This window comes from Aedes aegypti, chromosome 2, assembly GCF_002204515.2.
Source record: "Aedes aegypti strain LVP_AGWG chromosome 2, AaegL5.0 Primary Assembly, whole genome shotgun sequence".
In the NCBI taxonomy this organism is placed as follows: domain Eukaryota; kingdom Metazoa; phylum Arthropoda; class Insecta; order Diptera; family Culicidae; genus Aedes; species Aedes aegypti.
Genome location: NC_035108.1, coordinates 201894526 through 201913841, shown reverse-complemented (window position 1 = coordinate 201913841; position 19316 = coordinate 201894526). Strand labels below are relative to the sequence as shown.

General features: G+C 36.2%; 1 protein-coding gene across 6 annotated transcripts in view; it reads left to right on the top strand.

Annotated features, from left to right (window-relative positions):
* LOC5579195 (CUGBP Elav-like family member 4) overlaps positions 1-19316 on the top strand; it is a 599629-nt gene that overhangs the window by 98628 nt on the left and 481685 nt on the right. For all 6 annotated transcript variants that reach the window (XM_021843727.1, XM_021843722.1, XM_021843723.1 and 3 more), the window contains one exon: positions 8818-8866. In XM_021843727.1, the coding sequence (XP_021699419.1) occupies positions 8818-8866 (49 nt within the window). The remainder of the gene's footprint in view (positions 1-8817; positions 8867-19316) is intronic.

Below are 19316 nucleotides of genomic sequence, written 5' to 3'. Positions count from 1 at the left end.
GTACTCTCTTGGACGTACACTTGAGCAGGAACTTGTATTCTATACCAGCATTTAAAATTAATCGTTGTAACAAAATTGTACCAAAATAGAATAAAAACTATGTTTAACTTCGAATTCATCAAACAATAGGTTTAAACATCTGAATATACTGGTTGTTTTTTTTTTTGCATTGAGAGCCAAAGATTAGTAGAACAGTTCATAGCAAGTTTCTGTACATCAAATGTTGATGTAGGTATTTCAAATTACATATTTTTTGGTTCCACTTAAACTAAACAGATAGCTCACCAAAAACTTTCAACAATTTTTCGATTACATAATGAAAACTTCATGCCTGGTGGTTGCTTATTAGTTTTACGGTTTTTGAAATCATGCTTGACGCTAAATATTCATTTCAGATGCTTTGCGTCTGTTGTTATACGGCAAATTTGACTGTAACTCATAAGAAAATCACAAAAATGAATAAATCCAATATTGTTAGAAAATGTATTGTTTTGTATAAGCAAAACAAAAAAGAAACTCAGCTTAACATTTGGTGGACGTTTTAGTATTTTAAGCATTCAGTTTGGTTTTTCGCAACATTCAATTTTATTTCACCTGTTACCAAAAAAATTGAAATTCGAAACAAAATCGGGAATAGCAAAATTTACCACACTCCACGGTGTTCCACGAAATTTTGTTTCCGCGGTACTTTGCGAAAACTATTCGAAATCTCGCATACCCCTAGACCCCACCAGGCGATTACTTTTCCGCGGAAGGATAAGACCAAAGAAAAATAATCGGAACCCTTAATTTTTCTTCCCTTTCGGCGTTGAACAGTAGTCGGGTTGAAGGAAAAAGAAAACCGGACAATGGTCTGAGGGGAAGGGCTTACGGACTTCGCCCAAACCCGAGGAAATGAATGAGCGAACGAAATTTTCCTAACAGAGGTAATCAGAGTGGAGATACAAAAAGATTTTATGCGCGGGGATCGATGAAGGTCCAGAGAAAACGCGCGGTGTATGGAGAGGGGTATAATTTAAATTGTATTATGGCTGGGGCTCAAAGAGAAATGCTTTCCCCTTGTCGTCATCGGATCGGGCATTGCTGTAACTGCACACACATTGCCACGTCCGAGTCCAAGCCGACAACGCCGAGTGCCAGGAGAAAAATGTTTTAATTAAAGTCGAAGGGTTTTGTGTTGTGTTGGGTTCGGGGCTTTGTTGTGGACTTGGCGGTTGGGACGAAGAGCCTCCGTATTGTTTCAGGCGTTGTAGGCGAGAGGTCACTGAGGGCGGGAAAATGGTGGACTCTGTAAGGTGTGATCAAACGATTCCGAGAAGGATAACGAATGATCCTGGTGGGATTGGTTGGTGAGCACGTGATGTGAATTGAGCGCTGCATTCAGTGGTTTAATTTAGTTTGTCTTGCTTGTGACCTAAATAAATAATAGTGGTCTGGGGATTGAAATGGAATACTAGTAGTGGGAAGAGTTGATGAAACATGAGAATAAGCATAGTTTATTTTCATGTTTCCATACAGTTTTTGTAGGACAGTTAGGTAAAGATATATATATATAGTTTTGATTTGCAACATCTAATTGATAAGAGAAGATACGCCTAGTCTATTTCCACAAATTATATCACAATTTTCTTCATATCAAAAGCTTCTTATTCGTCTCCGTACTTGTTTTCAATATTCTTGCAAACCCCAACACAATTTTTTCAAATCGTTTTATTAAAGAATCAACATTAAACCATAAAGTTCTTAGTTTTTCGAGTGACTATGATTAAAAACAACTTGAAATCAACTGAAATCAGATATACAAATTGCGACGGGCCTGGTCTAGAGATAGAACATAAACCTATCACGTCAAAGACCTGGGATCGAATCCCATCCCCAAGATAGTCACTTATGATCGTAGGGTTAAAGTGACGATTTCCTTCGACAGGGAAGTAAAGTCGTTGGTCCCGAGATGAACAAGCTCAGGGCTAAACATCTCGCTAATAAAGATGAAAAAAGATATTCAAACGGTTTGTGACGTTTATTTTATTGAACTCTTTTACTCAAAACACATTACCCCGAAACAAGGACACTGCACCATTTCCCTACCTCCCCCTTAATCGTTAACCAATCCCACTTATCAGCAGACTACAATTACTCCGCTATTTGCAGCGATAAGATAAAAGCCCTTCTAGTTTACGACTCAGAAACATTCACTTTTACTACCGCTTTTCTCAATTGTATAACCTACACCTATCGGTTCCCCTTCGTCAGCGAGTGAGTGAGTGAATGAGAGGCTTGTGGCTGCAGGAATCGGTACCGTCGAACAGCGGCTCAGGAATAAAACCATTTCCATGTATATTTCCATCCATCCGCTGTCGTCCTCGTTGTCGTTGCACAGTGGTCTAATGAGAAAAATGATGGCAAAATCTATACACTTCTAATATTTAACAACTTCCGATGTAATCTGCTGTGGAACATTTTTTAAGAGCCGCATACTTTTTTAGATTTGACACCAGAACAAAATTTAAAAAAATTCCAGTTGTTCATTTCAAAATTTCATCTTTGAAAGAAAGATTTGATCTTTGGGCGCTAAATGCCTTCACTTGCCTAGTAGTAAGGACCTTACCTTGGATAACGGTTTTATGGATTCTATGGCTGAACAATCCAGGGCCCTTACACCGAAAGTTCAAACATTAAGAAAAACAATAATTTTTGAAATGTTCGTGTGTGTTTTAACTATTTGATATTGTGAATGAATGTTTGACTTGGTTTTCCAAAAAAAAAAAGCGTTTGAAAAACACTTTTTCACCTGCTTTTTTGGCGATCAGACCACTGTGCATCGTCGCGGTCGCTCTTTGTCCCGTTGTCATCGTTTGATAATGTTAACCCGCGAGCGCGAAGAAATTAAGAAATAAACCGTCTGCTTCCCGTTCCGCTTCGTGTTGCAAACAGCCCGCGCTCGCAAAATGATGAAATAACTATTAAAATTTATCTAAAGCTAGCGAAAACATATAAAATATTGCACTCGAGAGCACTCATTATACCTTCGCGAGGGCGGGGCTTTCTTCCGGCTGGGCGTGGATGGGAAAATAACGCACCGAAAATTTGCTATAATGAAACGAAAACATTGTTGCGGCTTTGTGAATGACGTAAAGGAGGATTAAAATGAAAATTACTCTCGCTCGGTTCGGGAGGGAAAAGTCTGTAATGGATGCCACACGGCATCGCGGCGCTCGACTCAATCATGTTTGTAAGGATTCAGCTTTCGGTAATTTCGAGGAAAAACGTTGGCTGAGGCGGAGGCGGCTATATTTTCCTCGTTGGATATTTAATTCCACTTTACCTACCTACTCTTTTTGTTCGCACAAGATTTCCAGAAGAGAATGCTGACGACGGTAGGCTATGGTTAAAGGATTGTGCTGAAATTGAAAATGAATTAAAACTGAACTGAAGTCATTAAAAGCTTTTTGAGAGCTTCTTTCCTTATGTACTCTGGTTTACCTGTTTGGGAAGGAAGACTGAGAATGATAAAATACTGGGGAGGCGAACCAAAGGGAGATTTTAAGCATAAATATATTACTGTCATAAAAAATACATTTTTGTAAAGCCTTCTTATTGGTATTACAATTGCTTGTCCATATTGATACAGCATACAACATGGCTCGCTTGAAATTTGTTTGAAGGTCAAAATCTCGCTAATAAGACAAGGTTCAATTTTCTGTTAATAAGTAGAAACAATAATTTAAAATGTTTTTAACTGTTGGCTGGAATGCCCTCAATGAGATTATTGGTATTTTTTTCATCCACTACTCAAAAATGACCATTTCTGTCACATGAATTTCGCCAAAATTATACAGAATTGAATAAGAACATTATTCTACCAATTTCTATTGAGTACTTCCATGTTAAAAATTACTCATTGAGTAATGCCATTCAATGACAATTGCGCCCCTTCGATTCATGAATTATAACTTTTTCCCGCTCGCTTCCGCTTAATAATTTGAATAACATGATGGAAATTGCGCCCTTATGATTCTGGAATTCTGACATATTTTTATGTATCCACAAATTAAAAATTCTTCGCCTATAATTTTGTTGAATATAATCATGCAATAAAAATTACACACCATATTCAAAAAAATTGTTTCAAATTTTGTATTAAGTTTTCAAGAGGTCGTGTTTTTTAAAATTGTGACATATTTTTCATCGAAGAAAGAGCATTTAGAAATGTTCTCTTACTCAAAGTCTATTCATACAATCCACTAGTATTAGATGGGTTTTTATGACGGATGTTGAGATTTTATTATGTGCATCTGCTTTCAGTATCCCTTTTAGGGGTGCTGAAAAAGTGATTCGCATGAGCATCTCATGCGGGGGGCTTGTGTGAAATATATCCTCTCTTACCTTCTATTTTCCTAACTTAAAATCTATCTCTTATTCTTCATTCTTATTTTCCTGTCGGGTAAGTGATGATTGGCAATGAAGTGCGATGCACAAATCTCCCAGTTGTAGGGGAACGTGTCGCCTGAGCCGTAGATCTGATACCTGATAGTATTATTCCAAACATTACATTCATTTCTTATATCTAGGTGTTCTGTGTTGGACAATACTATCATCCTAATTTGGTAAAACAACTTTAAGATTTTATTAACATTTTGTTAACAACATATTACATTTCATTTGCCGTAGCAGTTCAGATTGGTTACAGGTGAGTTGATTTCACCTGTATATAAGAGAAAAAAACAAGCTTTTAATTTACTTAACCTTTCTTAACCTAAATATATAACGCATTAATCGTGACAATAGGAGATTGTCACGATTTTTGCCTGAAATTATTAATTATTTTATTCGACATTTGTTCCAATGTCTCAACATTGGATATTCTATGTTACTCATTAGTGCTTTACCAGGGAGGAAGCTTCAGAATCATTTTCAAAATTTTATTTTGAATTCTCTGAAGTGCTTTCTTCCTGGCTTTACAACAGCTAGTCCATATTGCTACAGCATACAACAAGGCTGGCCTGAAAATTCGTTTGAATATCAAAAGCTTGTTCTTAAAATAAAGTTTTGATTTTCTATCAATAAGGGGGTAGAGACATTTGACATGTTTGTTATATTTGTTCATGAATTGTAAAAATTTTTCCACCCATCTCCACACACTAAAAAATATCATCCAATGAAGATGCGCACCTTTGATAAATGAATCATAGTTATTTTCCGCCCACCTTTTCTCTTTAATTTTGATTATATAATGGAAAATGCACCCTTCTAATTCTGGAACCCTTGCCTATTTCTATCCACATAGTTACCAGCACCATAGTTAATGAGTTTTTTACAAGTTTATTATTCAGTTCTCATATGGGTTCTATTATTTAATGAAAATACCGTTAAATTTGCGCCACTTTGAATCGAGGATAGCTACAATTGCCCCTATTATCCAAGAATAATTAATTTATTTTTTCCGCACACCTCTTAAGTAAATATGACTATTTTTTTTATTAAATTTTAAGAAGGTTTCAATCATTTAATGAAAGTTGCACTCTTCTGATGTTATCCTCGACTCAACGAGCCACCTTAATTGAAAATTATCATGTAAAGAAAAACGCCCCTTGTGAATATGACAATATTTCCGCCCACATTAAAGAGTAACATTAAGAAAAAAAAGAACATAACATTTTATCCTGTTAGATTTAGAGATAATGACACATATTTTCATCCATTTCTGCAGAGGGTTCCATTTTCTAATAAAAAAAATGCCCCTTTGATCCAAGCATTATGTTTTTTTTTCCGTTCACTCCCATAATTGAATTAAAGCATGTTATGCAAGTTGCTTCCCTTTAATTAAGTTATTATGGCATTTCGCATAAACATTTATTACAATATAAATTACGCTCCTATGAATCCATCCACTGGTGATCAAGTCACTATATTAAAATGAAAATTGTTTCCCAATTATCCCGCCCCCTCAGAATCATCTAGGCCCTTCCAGAATTTTCGATGATAATAAAAATAAAAATTTAAATAAAAGCTATGAAGCAAAATCTTCTTACTCAATGTACATTACTCTTGTTATTAACAAAAATGTCTCCTGTAGTTACAACTTTAGTGAGAAAACCTTGCTTGTCTTTTCGGCATGGCGTTTCTGACATCGATGAATCGCACGACAACAGTCCGGCCGTCGATCGAATGGTTATTTTTTAGGACTAGCTACTTGTTGTATGCGATAAGCGCAATTTTTCGACATCTCCGTTGCAAAAATATCATAGTACAAAAAAGAAGCGTCAATATCTTGGAAATTTGATTCCCAAAATTTGTTTTTTTTTTCTGAATAATTCATAGAACGTAACAAAATCAACTATAGTATTTTCGCCTGAATAAATTTATTGCCTAAAATTTATTTTTCCAAGAAAACTAAACAGATTTGGAGCATTTTTATCAATATTTGATATTTTTTGTTAAATTTTAGTTTAATGAAATTCTTTAAGAAATACTGAAGGGTGGCTTCAGAACTTTTGAAATCTCTTGAAAATTAGTCAAGTAATATTGTGGGACTTGTTCATACTTTCAAAGCAACTTTTTCCTGACGGATATCCATTCCTTCTGTGTCTTTTTTTTTTTGTTAGCAAGTTGATTTCGGAATATGTTCATTAGGATTTTCCTAAAAAAATGTTATTTATCCTTTCAAAAATTCAGTTTTTCCTTGCAATCCCTCCAAAAAATAATTGATTCTGTCAAATCTCAGTATAAATATTTCGCTGAAATTCTACAAAAAACTCTTCTGTGAATTCCTCTAATTAGCTTTCCCGAATATTTTGTTAGAAATTTTTCCGCGAAAATCATCAACAGCTCTTAAGAAATATTTCAAAAATACATTAAATAAAAATTGCGTCAAAAATTCTTCGATGTTTTTTTGTGTGTTTCCGGCAATATTTTCGCGTTAAACTTCTACAGTACTACAAAACAATTGATAATAGACTATTCCAAAAAGTTTGTTTTGTATTGTTAAAGGTAAGAGAATGGATTCTACATCAATATGTTCACCAAAGTATCATGAAACTGTCGAGTTCATACACAATATTATCTAAGATTTTAGTTACAAATACTTTCAGTAAAAATTCCATGCATTTTAACACCATCATTTTCTATTATAATAGAAGAAGGAAAAAGAGTAAGAATTTTTGTAGTAACTCCTACTTGGACCGCTTTTCTCTGAGGTACATTGTCAACAAGTTTCAGAAACTCTATGATTCTTGAACTTCACGACAGGAATTAAGTATTTTTTCTAAATTATATTTAAGCTGCAATTCTTAAGAAAAATACCAAAAAAGTTCTTTCAACTTTTTTTGTATGTGTATTTTTATGAAGTGATTCGTAAAGGAGATTGCAAAGCAATCCTTTAAAAGTATTGAGATTTTATTGGAGTTGTTTTTGAACCAAATAATGGAAAAAAAATAATATTTATAGAAGAATTCTGAGATTATCATTCAAAAAAAAAAGAGTTATATCTTCATCCCGAAGGAATACTTGACGTAACTGTAACTCTGATGAAAAATTTATTCATAATATATAAAATTTATAGTATAAAGGAAATGGACTCATGTTCCGTAACCGGTCGTTTGAGAAGCCCACACAATAGAAACCTCAGCCTGCGCAGTTGCTAGCTTGTGTAGTCTACTATTTCAATAACTAAAAAAATAATGCGCTCTCGGGCTAGGCATTGGATATATATAGAAAGCGTTGGGAAAGGATGGGCATCTAATTCTTCCGAAAGAGGTGCACTTTGCGAAAAAGGACCACGTGATTATTGAGCTGAAATCGAATTCAGGTTAACTGCTGCGTTCATGAGTTCTCTCATGGCGTAGGTGTAACGCGCCCTAACTAGAGATCAGGGAGTCGTGAGTTCGATTCTCACTGAGAAGACGTGTAACTTTTTCGCAAAACTTCACATCAATTTGTCCATTTAATCCAATTGCATACTATATGTAATGTTAAGTTTTTCGGTAGTTGTTAAAATAGAACATTTTTCTGAGAGGGTTTAGCAGAATTTGTGGAATGAATGCTTGCTTAGTGATCTGGTGATTTTGGTGAGGCTCCTAGGTTTTGTTTGTACTATTTTTTGGAAAAATTCTCAGTAATCCCTAAAAATCCTACAAAAAATAGTAACGAACTTTTTGAGGATTCATTAAACTAACAATTGGAATTTATATGTAATAAGTTCGTAGAGGACTTTCCAGGAGAAATCATTAAAATAATTTCTAATGCATTCTCTGGCTGAAATTTCCAAAAGATTTTTTAGGCAATTGGATTCTTCGAGAAATTTTCTGGTGAGATTAGAAAGTCTGAGGACGAACTCAGTGAAAACTAGCAATTGAGTTCTTGAAGAAAGCACTGAAAATTAAGAAAATAATTCATGAATAAATCCCCGTAGGAATTCTCAGAGGAATCTCGTCATAGCACATGTTTGAATACCTGAAAAGTTCGTAGAAAAAGGGGCATTCCTTGGGATTTTTTTTTAGAATTCTTGAAAGATTTTTGACTGGATTACAAAAAGAATGATTTTTTTTTCGTAGTGTTAATTGAAATTTGCAATTATAACTGATAAGCCGCTAAATGAAACAAACTAACAAATAAATAAAATCAATACCAGTACGTCAAAATTACGAAATTTGTTAAAATCGTGATTTTTGCTATCGATTTTTTTTAACAAGTATTTGCTAGGCCCCCCCTAGATCCCCTCCAGAAAAAAAAATCCTAGCTACGCAAATGCTGCTCAGTAGCTGATTTTTAGAATAATACCAATTAACATGTTCCATTCTTATCTTCTCTTATTTCCAGATGAACCGTGCTATTCAAGTTAAGCCAGCGGATAGCGAGAACCGCGGTGGTAAGTTGGAACCTTTTTGTTGCCTCGACGCCCCTTAAATTCAACTCTTTCACACAAACCGATTACGATACAGCTTCGTTGCGATTACAAAATCCTCTCCTATCATTTATCTCTTCGATTTGCGTTATTTCAATCGCCCTGCGATTGGTGGTGATTTTTTTTCGATTTTTATTTCTCTATTCGAATCGATTCGATTCGACGATCATTTCCGATTTGAAACACAATATTGTCTTCTTCCAGTCGCAAATTTACAGTTGAAATCCGAGCAGCAATTGGAGTGGAGCGTGCGGAAAACAAATGGATTTTTTTCCTCAAGCCCCCACGTTCAATGGTTTTGGTGTCGATGGTGTCGTATGACTTGTTCTTGGCTTTTATCGCATTCCAGCTTTTCTTTGACCAACCGAATTACATCAGCAAAAGCACTTTTGGCGAACGCAAATCGCTTCGCCATCCGTAAAACTCGCACTTTTCGCGAGATTGAACAAAGATTTTCCATTTATTAAAAGTAATTCTCCCGGTCGGTGGCTTCGCTGCCCTTTTTTTCTGATGAGAGTGGGGTTTCTTCTCTTTCAAGCAGGCTAAATTTTGTTTTGCAATCGGATCCTGGCCTGAGGGGAGGAGCCTTTTGTGCAGGGAGTGTAAGGGGAGAAAAGTTTTCTTTCTTTTTTGCCCTCTCTCGGCATGGTTTGGAAATCGAGGAAAGAGCAGCCAAAAATCATAAATTTAAATCAAATTCAATCTGGCAAAACTAGGCAATTTATCTTCTTTTTGTGTACTTTGGTGACAAAGTCAGAGCATTTGTGATGTTGGTCTGTTTTTCTTTGTCTTACTTTTTTCTTTTCAGTTTGTGTTGCTCTTCGTTTGGACTTTTTATTGTTTTAAGAAACGAAAAATTGACTTCTACTGAGAATCAAATTCATAACTGGATTGAAGGTTGCAAGTCTTAGAAGTTTGTCGATTTCGAAAATATGTTTTGCTTTATTTATCCCTTGCTATTTTTATATGCAGGTTTTTCTCCATGGTATTACATCTGAGATAAAGACTGTGTCCCAAAACATCCACAGTTAACAATTTTAGGAATTGATGGCCTTTTTTACCCGAGTGGTTAGAGTCCGTGGCAAAGCCATGCTGAAGGTATCTAGGTTCGACTTTCAGTCGGTCCAGGATCTTTTCGTAATGGAAATTTCTTTGACTTCCCTGAGCATAGAGTATCAACGTACCTGTCACACGATAAACGAATGTAAAAATGTCAACTTAGGTAAATAAAAGCTCTCAGTCAATTACTGTTGAAGAGCTCATAAGAAGACTAAGCTGAGCAGCAAGCTCTGTCGCAATAAGAATTTAATACCACGAAGAAGGAGAAGATCCGTTCAAGGATAATTTTGGAATTTATTAAAATTTGTCATGAAAAGAGACTTAACTGTACTGTACTAACACCAAAATTCAACTAAAATGTGATAATCGAAACGGACAGGTCATAACCCATCCACACCAATTGCGCTCGAATTCATTCGTCAACTCAAACTGCTCTAAAAACTATTATATTTCATCCAGAAATTGTAACCTTAACTTACCGAACAGAAAATCAGTTGCATACCATCCATCATCGCTACGACAAATATCTCTAGAAATTCGATTTCCCAGAAGAAGATCAGAAAAACATCGCCATCGTTCTCTTCGAACGCATCGCTGTTTTCAGGTTGACAAAAACCATGTCCAAACCATTACCGCCCTTCTAGCACCTAAATACACTGAGTTCCATTTTAGAAACACGCGCCATCGAGGGTCGCCTTTCATCTTCCTAATTACCGACAAGCTGATTGCCAATAAACGTTTGTAAAAGCGACCCTTCGGAGAGGGAAAACCCTCCGCGTCGTCCTGTATTAGTTGGCTTTCGCATCATTTTTCCACGTAGGATCATCATTTTGCTGCTACTACTGTTTTCCTCCCCCCGAGTCGTCGTCGTCGTCGTTTTTGTTGCTAATGAGGGTACATGTGTACTTGACTCCTCGCTATAGCCGTAGCGACTTCGTGCCCATAAACGATACGCTAATGAAATAATTTTCGTAATATATATTATCTAATGTGCCATTTTCACAAAATGAAGAAGATAAAAATTTTCCACTACCGTTTGTCCGAATAAAAAGAAGCGGAAAAAACGCAAGTCGAGAGAGTAATAGTCTGTAAACAGCGAATCTGGTTCGCCACGGTCGCATTACCATGGGCGTAGCTCAAGAGGGGTCGAGGAGGGTTATCCATTGCTTGGCCCCTTTGGCTATAAAAAAAAATCAAAATACACAGGTTTTATATGAAGGATACAATATTTTTCTAGATTTAGAGACTTTCATAAATAACGGGTGGTATGAATAAAACTCGGTTAACTTTACTACATCCACTTAAAACAAAATCCACAAAGTTTACTACACTTTTTGTATGAATAAAAAACCTTTCGAACATGTAGTACGAACTGCTTCCAACTATGAGATTTTAGCACAGACAAATAGACGTCACACTTTTACTATTGTCCAACGAATTTATTGTAAGTGTTCGCATCTACCTTGATCGCGTTTGACGTTTATACACTACCGCCATCTGTGGCCCATCGCATCGGCCAAACACACCGATTTTAGCTGTGGGCGTAATGTTCTCCCGACTCTTGATTTGTTCTAAGTGTTACGTCTGTTTGTCTGTGCTTTTATTACATACGGATAGCAACGAGCTGTCAACTGATTCTGCACGTTAAGAAAAAGAGTGCAGCATAAAATCAATAAAATCATTCAAATACTTGAACTTTTTTCCATTGGCTGGGCGGATACGGTTTAAATTTTGGAATTCAATTTTTTTTTCAATGTAGGTTACAAATAAGATTTTTTCAGTATTTTCATTCAAAAAATAGTCAATTATCTACAAGGCATCCATGTAATACTTTTCTGCAGAAGTTTCCTTCTTTTGATTGCATTATCTTCAACAAAAAATCGGGTAAAGAAGTTTGGCCTTTTTTAAAAGACAGTTCACTTTTAATATAGTGAGTTTGGAACAACTAAGGATGAAAAATGGCTTCCTTAGTCAAGGTCTGCACATCCACAAAATTTCATTGAAATCTGAGTGGGCAGAGTAAGGTGGGGCAAAAGTTCGACCTTAGTTGTATAATCAAAGTTTCCTAGAAAACAATAGCATTTGAAACAAAACAAAAACCATACGAACTTTTGTCCCAATATGGGCCAAAAATTGTTTCCAAGCAATTATGCAAAAGATACACCTCAAAGCATCCTTATGATAGGCCTAGAAACGCCCTTCTATTAAATAATAAAAAAGATTTGATCTTCATTTGGTTCCATGCAATGAAAGTTTGACCAAAAATTACAATATTCACGTCGATAAACAACAAATAGCCATAACTTTTCCAAATCTCGATTGATTTTTATGATATTTGAAGTGAAAGTCTCTTACTTGAATACCATTTGCACCACCATGAGATTTATAAGAATTGTTTAAATTGAGCTTGAAATCTTAAAAAGAAACTCTTGCCCCACTCGAGATTTCGCCCCACTTTACTCTACTGCCAGCTCGGAATACGATTTGGCACGAAGTTAAAGTTCAAGTTATTTCTGACATTTCATTACAATCGGTCTATAAACAATTGAGATATATCCATGTAACCACATAGCACTTTAGTTTGCCCTGCGGCGTAATATAGTGCTATTATACGGCTGACATGCCCTATATTAGCCGTATAATAGCCAAAAAGAAAAAAAAAACAAATTACAGGGCTCGTAGTTACTTGGTTAAACCTTTAAAATTTATCATTTTGTATGGAAAATCGAAAAAGTTACAAATTTATTGTCTAATACTGTATGTATTGCTGTGTGCATTAGAAATGCGAATATCAAATGCGGGAATACCAAACACGGTAAACAATTTTCGCAAGGAAAGCGAAGTCAAATATAATATTTTTTTTTCTAGGTTGGTGGTGATATGAATCACTGTTACTAAGTGTCCTTTGATTAGTTTGTGGTTCTGCATTTGAAACACATTTGAGCAATATAAGCACGTAAAACGCAAACAACAATATCTTGGAGATACATTTAGAGGTACTCAAGGATGCATTTCCTGGGAAATTTCTTATCAAAAGGATTGAATGAGCAATTCGTATCCTGAGGATATTTTAAGACAATGATTACATAATTTTTGAAAGATATTCTTGAAAAAATCTTACATTGATTCCATAAACACTACATAAGGCCACCGGTATCCTTAAAATAACTCTTAAAGGAATTCCAGGTATAATTTCTAAATGAATTCAAGAGAAAACACCTTGACATATTATTACTTGATAAGACCAACTCATTAGTAGAATTCACCGACGACTACTCAGTGCAACTCGTGGAAAATTTCAAAAGAAATTATTGACGTAGTTCGTGGAGAAATCATTACCAAAAATCCTGCAAAAAGTCATGAATTGATTCCATCAATAACTTAGATGGGATACTTAGTAGTTCCTGTACCTAGAATAGTCTCAAGTTCCTGAAGGAGTGGAGATTCCATAAAATTCCTCCGATTTTATTTGCAGTATTCCAGCACAAATTGTGGAACTATTACTGGAAGATACCTTGGACGTATTTCTACTGACGCCTAATAAAGTTTCGCCACCAAACAAATCTTTTGGCGAAAACATCTGAGAGGTCATTCGCTCTCCCCCTGATGGCAATCCTGACTACGCCCAAGTTCCTTACCATTTGCTATTTAATCTCGAAAACTGCTTTCGGCACCCTCTCCTGCAGGATCCGGAGAATACGGCAACAATTTTACTCTAAATCAGCAAAATTGTCCTACTTTTCCGTCAGGCCCCACTTAGCATGTGAGCGTCTCTGGTCCATATCTTACAGATCTCCCCGAAGGCAGGGGGAAAAGGACGAACCGTGTCGTCGTCGTCGACGTCCACGTCGTGGAGGTCCTTCCTCCTGCTTACGTTATTAAAATTTATGTACACCGAACCGAGCAACAAACGATCTTGGGCTCGTTTTCCTTTTTTCGTCGCCCACCACTCACTTCTCGGCGGCGCTCGTCCATCAGAGTTTGTCCAAAACAAGTTTTTTTTTCTGCCCATGCCTCTGGGCTGGCGACAACGAACTGAATAGAAAAGGTAGAAGCCCGACGACAAAAGCGTTGAAGAATTATGAGAATGCTAATAAATCTCCATAAACATTACCGAAATATACACTCGTTCGGCCGTTTTCCTACGCATAAACGGCTGGAGTGGGGACAAGGAGGACGGTTCTGTGGAAGAGTCGTTCAGATATCAAAAGAACTGGCAAAAACCCAATTTCCAAATAATTTTTAGTTGAAAAACAAATCAAACATTCATCTACAATATCAGATAATTAAGAATGCGTACAAAAATTTCAAAAGAATATTTTTAATTTTTTGTCGTGTCGTGTCGTGACCCCCTTAATGCACATGTCCAAAAACCTTATGTTTTGAAAGTACCTTCTAATTCCGACCTAATTTTGTAAACATTTTTTTTTTTTTACACGAAAACCAAAAAATTGTGACTTTGCCCAAAATATGATCTACGACACTTGAAAATGTTCCACACATATACTTGTCAAGATCAAAACTTAAGAAATAAGAGAAATTCGTAATTTTTGCAACGATTTTCCAAATCTAAACCACTGTGCGTCGGTCAGACTGACTTGTATTGGGCCGGCAGATATTCTGATGTGGGTGTGGAATGACTCTGCCGCCAAGACTACAAATTGCAGGGACTTACAACAATCTACTGCACGGGTCGTGTTGACGTCTTCGCCGGGTGGACGATGGATTTCCGTGTCTTGGCTGCCTTGGTGGAGGTGATGATGTTGAAAAGTTGGACGGAGAAAAGTCGCCTGTTGGACCTGGGATGTGTGCGGCTGGCTGTGAGACTGGCGTAGACAGATGGTAAGAAAAGCGAGAGATGGTTGTGTATGTGTGTGTGTGAGTGTGCTAATAGAGGGAGGATGATATTTTTTTATGGTTGGTGCATGATAAATGAATTCAGGGCAAATGACCTTATTGTGCGGATGGGATCCCTGATGGAATCGGGCTCCGCAGACAAAGAGAGGCAACAGATGTTGGAAAGTTGCTCTGTTTTGAAAATGGATCGAGTCTTGGGCTGAAGGAACATTTTTCCTGGTATTGTTGAAGAACAATGAAAATCGGAAAATGTTTAGCCCCAATTCAGCTTGACTTCAGGCAAAGTTTTATGGATTGTTACTTTCAAACTATAGTTGATGTTTAAAGGAACGTTTGAGCTTGAAATTATGTTAGTAAATTGTTATACTCTTAGCACCGTAGTTAGGCGTATCATGGAGTCTACGTCTTGACCAATATTTTTATCAACTACCGAAAAGCTAATCATAACATATATTTTGCAATTGGATTAAATGGACAAATTGATGTGAAGTTTTGCGAAAAAGTTACACGTCTTCTCATTGAGAATCGAACTCACGACTCCCTGATCTCTAGTTAGGGCGTGTTACCCCTACGCCATGAGAGGACTCATGGCCGCAGAAGTTAACCTGAATTCGATTTCAGCTCAATAATCACGTGCCATCCAATCACAACGATTTCTATATATATCCAATGCCTAGCCCGAGAGCGCATTATTTTTTAGGTATTGAAAAAAAAAAACAAATATGAAATGAAAATGAAATGGGTATGAAAATACCTTTTTTATTTCTGTAGTAATATTTCTGAGTGTAGTTTAATAATATATGTATATCTCATTGGACAGTGTTTTCAATTCAACTTTTATATTGATGTTCCAGTAACATACAAGTTTCCTTAAAAAAAAATTAAAAAAAAATCTCTTGAGGTGCCTTAAAACACTTCTCCATTATAATTTCATGAATTCACTTGCGAATGATTTTTTTTTTAATTTCAACTCTTCTTCTTTAGCAGAATTGTGAAACACTTCTAAGTAAATTTAATTATTGTTATTCATATCTGGATCAAAGTTTTTCAAGAATTCTCAGATAATTCTCCATTATTACCTACAGAACATTATTTTTACATTTATGAACTGAAATATTTTTGTGCCAATTGATCACTTCTGCATGTGTATATCGTATGGCAAGCACGGAGTTCCCCTTTGCACTGGGAAGTCGAAAAAAATTCCAAAAGATTCTAGACTGGTGTTAATGGAAGCTACAATCCTTTGTGCCATAAGCTCAATATAGCAACTTGACAAATTACAATTCATGTTCGATAAATTTCTGTTCCAATGTCTTAAGATTCCCTAAAAGGTAAGCTACTAAGCAACCGCAAACGTGCCCTTCTCATTAAGCTTGCGGCAACTGTAATGCTTCGATTAGATCCCAATCCGTCCAGCCACAAATAAAGGAATCCCATTTAAATTCAACCTTCTCTTCTTAGTCGGAAGTCATTCTTCTACTTCTTTCTACCGAGGTGGCCAAAAACCTTTCCTGGGACTCGAACCCGTTTCCCATTGTACGAAAGAAGAAAAAATGCTTTTTGACAAAGAAAACAGAAAAAGGTCCACGGAAGAAAAGCTTTCCTCTAATCAGGAAACGTAAAATAACCATCATCGGTTGTCAATCCCACACACATACGACCGATTCAGGAACCTCGATCTAGCTTGCTCCATTCATCGCCGTCTATTGGGACTTTTTCAATCAAGCAGAGCAAGATTCCCGCACTTCAAAAGAAAGACTCTTTAAATCTTTCATCAAATTAGGACAAAAGCATCCTTTTTCGAACCCATCTCAGTAGAGTCTCGTTGCTCGTTCCAATATCGTCCTGCAGTATCCTTTTCTCCCAAAGCGATCTTTATTTGAATTGATTTTATTATCTGTCGAACAGAATCACATGACACACATTCGCCAACCTACACACATGCACGTGTTCCCCGGTCTGGTGGTGGTCAAATCAACTGATCGGGCTCCCTCCTCCGGATGTGGGTTAGTGGCGGTGGACGGGTACGGAACAAAAAATCAATACCATCCACCTACATTCGATTAGAAGCTGAGGAAAAACCCCCAACCGAAACAAAGAAATCCATCCGTCCAGCTCTGTCCGTGTGCGTGGAAACGCATTATCTCTGGTCCAGGGGTTGCCTTCCCTTTACGGTTTTTTTTCTTGCGTCTTCCTTCTCCGGTGTCCGGTGAACCACTTCCGACAGCTCGGGAAGATGTCGATAAATTTACGGCGAACAAACATCCGCTCTCTCGGCGACTCGCTTCCACTATAGTTGGAGCCGTGTTGATACAGAGCTGAAGCTTGTCGACGGTTAGGTGATGATGTGTCATCGAATAAATATTACGACACGGGGTGACGAGGACAGCTGCTGGTATATGTGGGACGGCACCAATGTGCAGCGGTCGATTCAATATCAGTGTCCTGTGGCTCTGGTGTATGGAGTTTTTGTTTTCTTTGACTGATGCGCAGTGTCACAGCAGACATTTTGATGGGTGACTTTTCAAAAGAATAGTTCAAGGTGAAAACACTTTTCTGGCCTACGAATAAAATGAACATTTACATTGAACTTAAGAGAAGATTAGAAGCCTTTTGGTATTTATGGTGATTTTGTTTTGAGATTATTTAAAACAGTTCTAATGAATGAACATGTGCATAGCCAGAAAGATCAAAAATGTTACCAAGAATTCTTCGAATAATATAAAAAAATTCTCAGGGGCAGCTTCATATATTGCTTCAGAAAATCTCCCAGGATTTTCAAGGATTTCTTCAAGAATTACTCTAAAGATTCCACCAGAATGTTTTGATAGAAGTACTTAGAAACTCTCCAGAGAATTCAATTTATTTTATTGAAAATCTCTCGAAGTTTTTTCAATTGAAGTTCATGCCTTCTTCTTCTTCTTTTTGGCATTATCATCCTTACTGGGACAGAGCCTGCTTCTCAGCTTAGTGTTCTTATGAGCACTTCGACCGTTATTGACTGAGAGCTTTCTTTGCCAAAGTTGCCATTTTCGCATTCGTATATCGTGTGGCAGGTACGAAGATACTCTATGCCCAGGAAAGTCAAGGAAATTTCCATTACGAAAATACCTGAACCGACCGGTAATTGAACCTAAACACCTTCAGCATGGCATTGTTGTGGACCCACGGACTATATCCTCTCGGATAAAGAAAGTCCCTATGCCTATATAGAAGGTTCCTAGTTCATGCCTATATTTTTAAAGAACTTTTCATGAAATTTCAATGTTAAAACTCTCCCAAAACTACATCAGTGAAGGCAACTGAACGAATTTCCACAGATAATTGATCAAAGGTTTACACCAAAGAACATGCTAATTTTTCTAAACGTTCTTCGTGAAATTTCATTTCGTCATACTTCTCGAACTCGTTCAGAATCCTATTTAGAATTTTTTTTTCATTTCTCTTAAAATTCATCCTGCTGTTTAATGACATCTTTGATAAATTCTCAAGTTCAATCAAACTGGTGAGCTCGTTTCATGTACATGGTAATACATTTGACACCATTACGTTTATTAAGTTTAAAAAAATATGCATGGTGTATAACTACAAGTGTCCACATACATTATTTTTCCTGTTGCAAATAGTTTCTATATATAAATGCTTTCTATGTTTGTCATTACAAAAAAAAGAATAGTACGACATTATGAATGTACTTTTATAACATACTACCAATATGTACCATTACGTACATTCGAGATAAACTTTCCAAACCAGATTTGAGTAACAGTCGTATTATAGGTTCCTAATACCAACCCATTTTGAAGAGTACTGGTTATACGGTACTGTAACTTTCTATAGCGGTAGTGGAATACTTAATTGCAATTAAAATAAAGCATATAGTTTTGGACAAAAATTTGTTTTCTCTATTTCGTCAATAATAGTTTGCTGAAGCTTATTCTTCATTTTCATTAAGCAAAACACTAGCAAAATATAGCCTAAAAATAATAATGAGTTAAACGTTCTAACTTCATAATTCATAAAATACTCAAAAATATATGTTGAAAATGGAATTTTGTCTGACGTGGTAGACTACATTCATTCAAATCTGTCCTTTAACAATCCACAGTTGACCGTTTCATAAAAAAAAAACTTTAAAAAGTAGCAGACGCATTGTGTGATATTGCTTGTGATGCGAAAAATCTTTCAAAATGAATAACTTATCGACAATTTTCATTGTATCACCTTGCTCTTCTTTTATCAAGAGGGTTTTAAAAAAGTGAAGCATGTTCATAGCTCAACGTTTAACCGTTATTCAAACAACACAACAAAAATGTTTTAATAGACACGTAATACACGCATTATTCCGATCAATTTCTATCAATCTTTGTGCCACAATTGAAGTACATTTAAATGCTTCAATATTCTGAAACCGTTTTTTTATGTTTTTAATATTTGTATGTACGGAGATGACCATCTTTAATGATGAAAAGATGATTGTTAAAGAAGCCTTTACAAT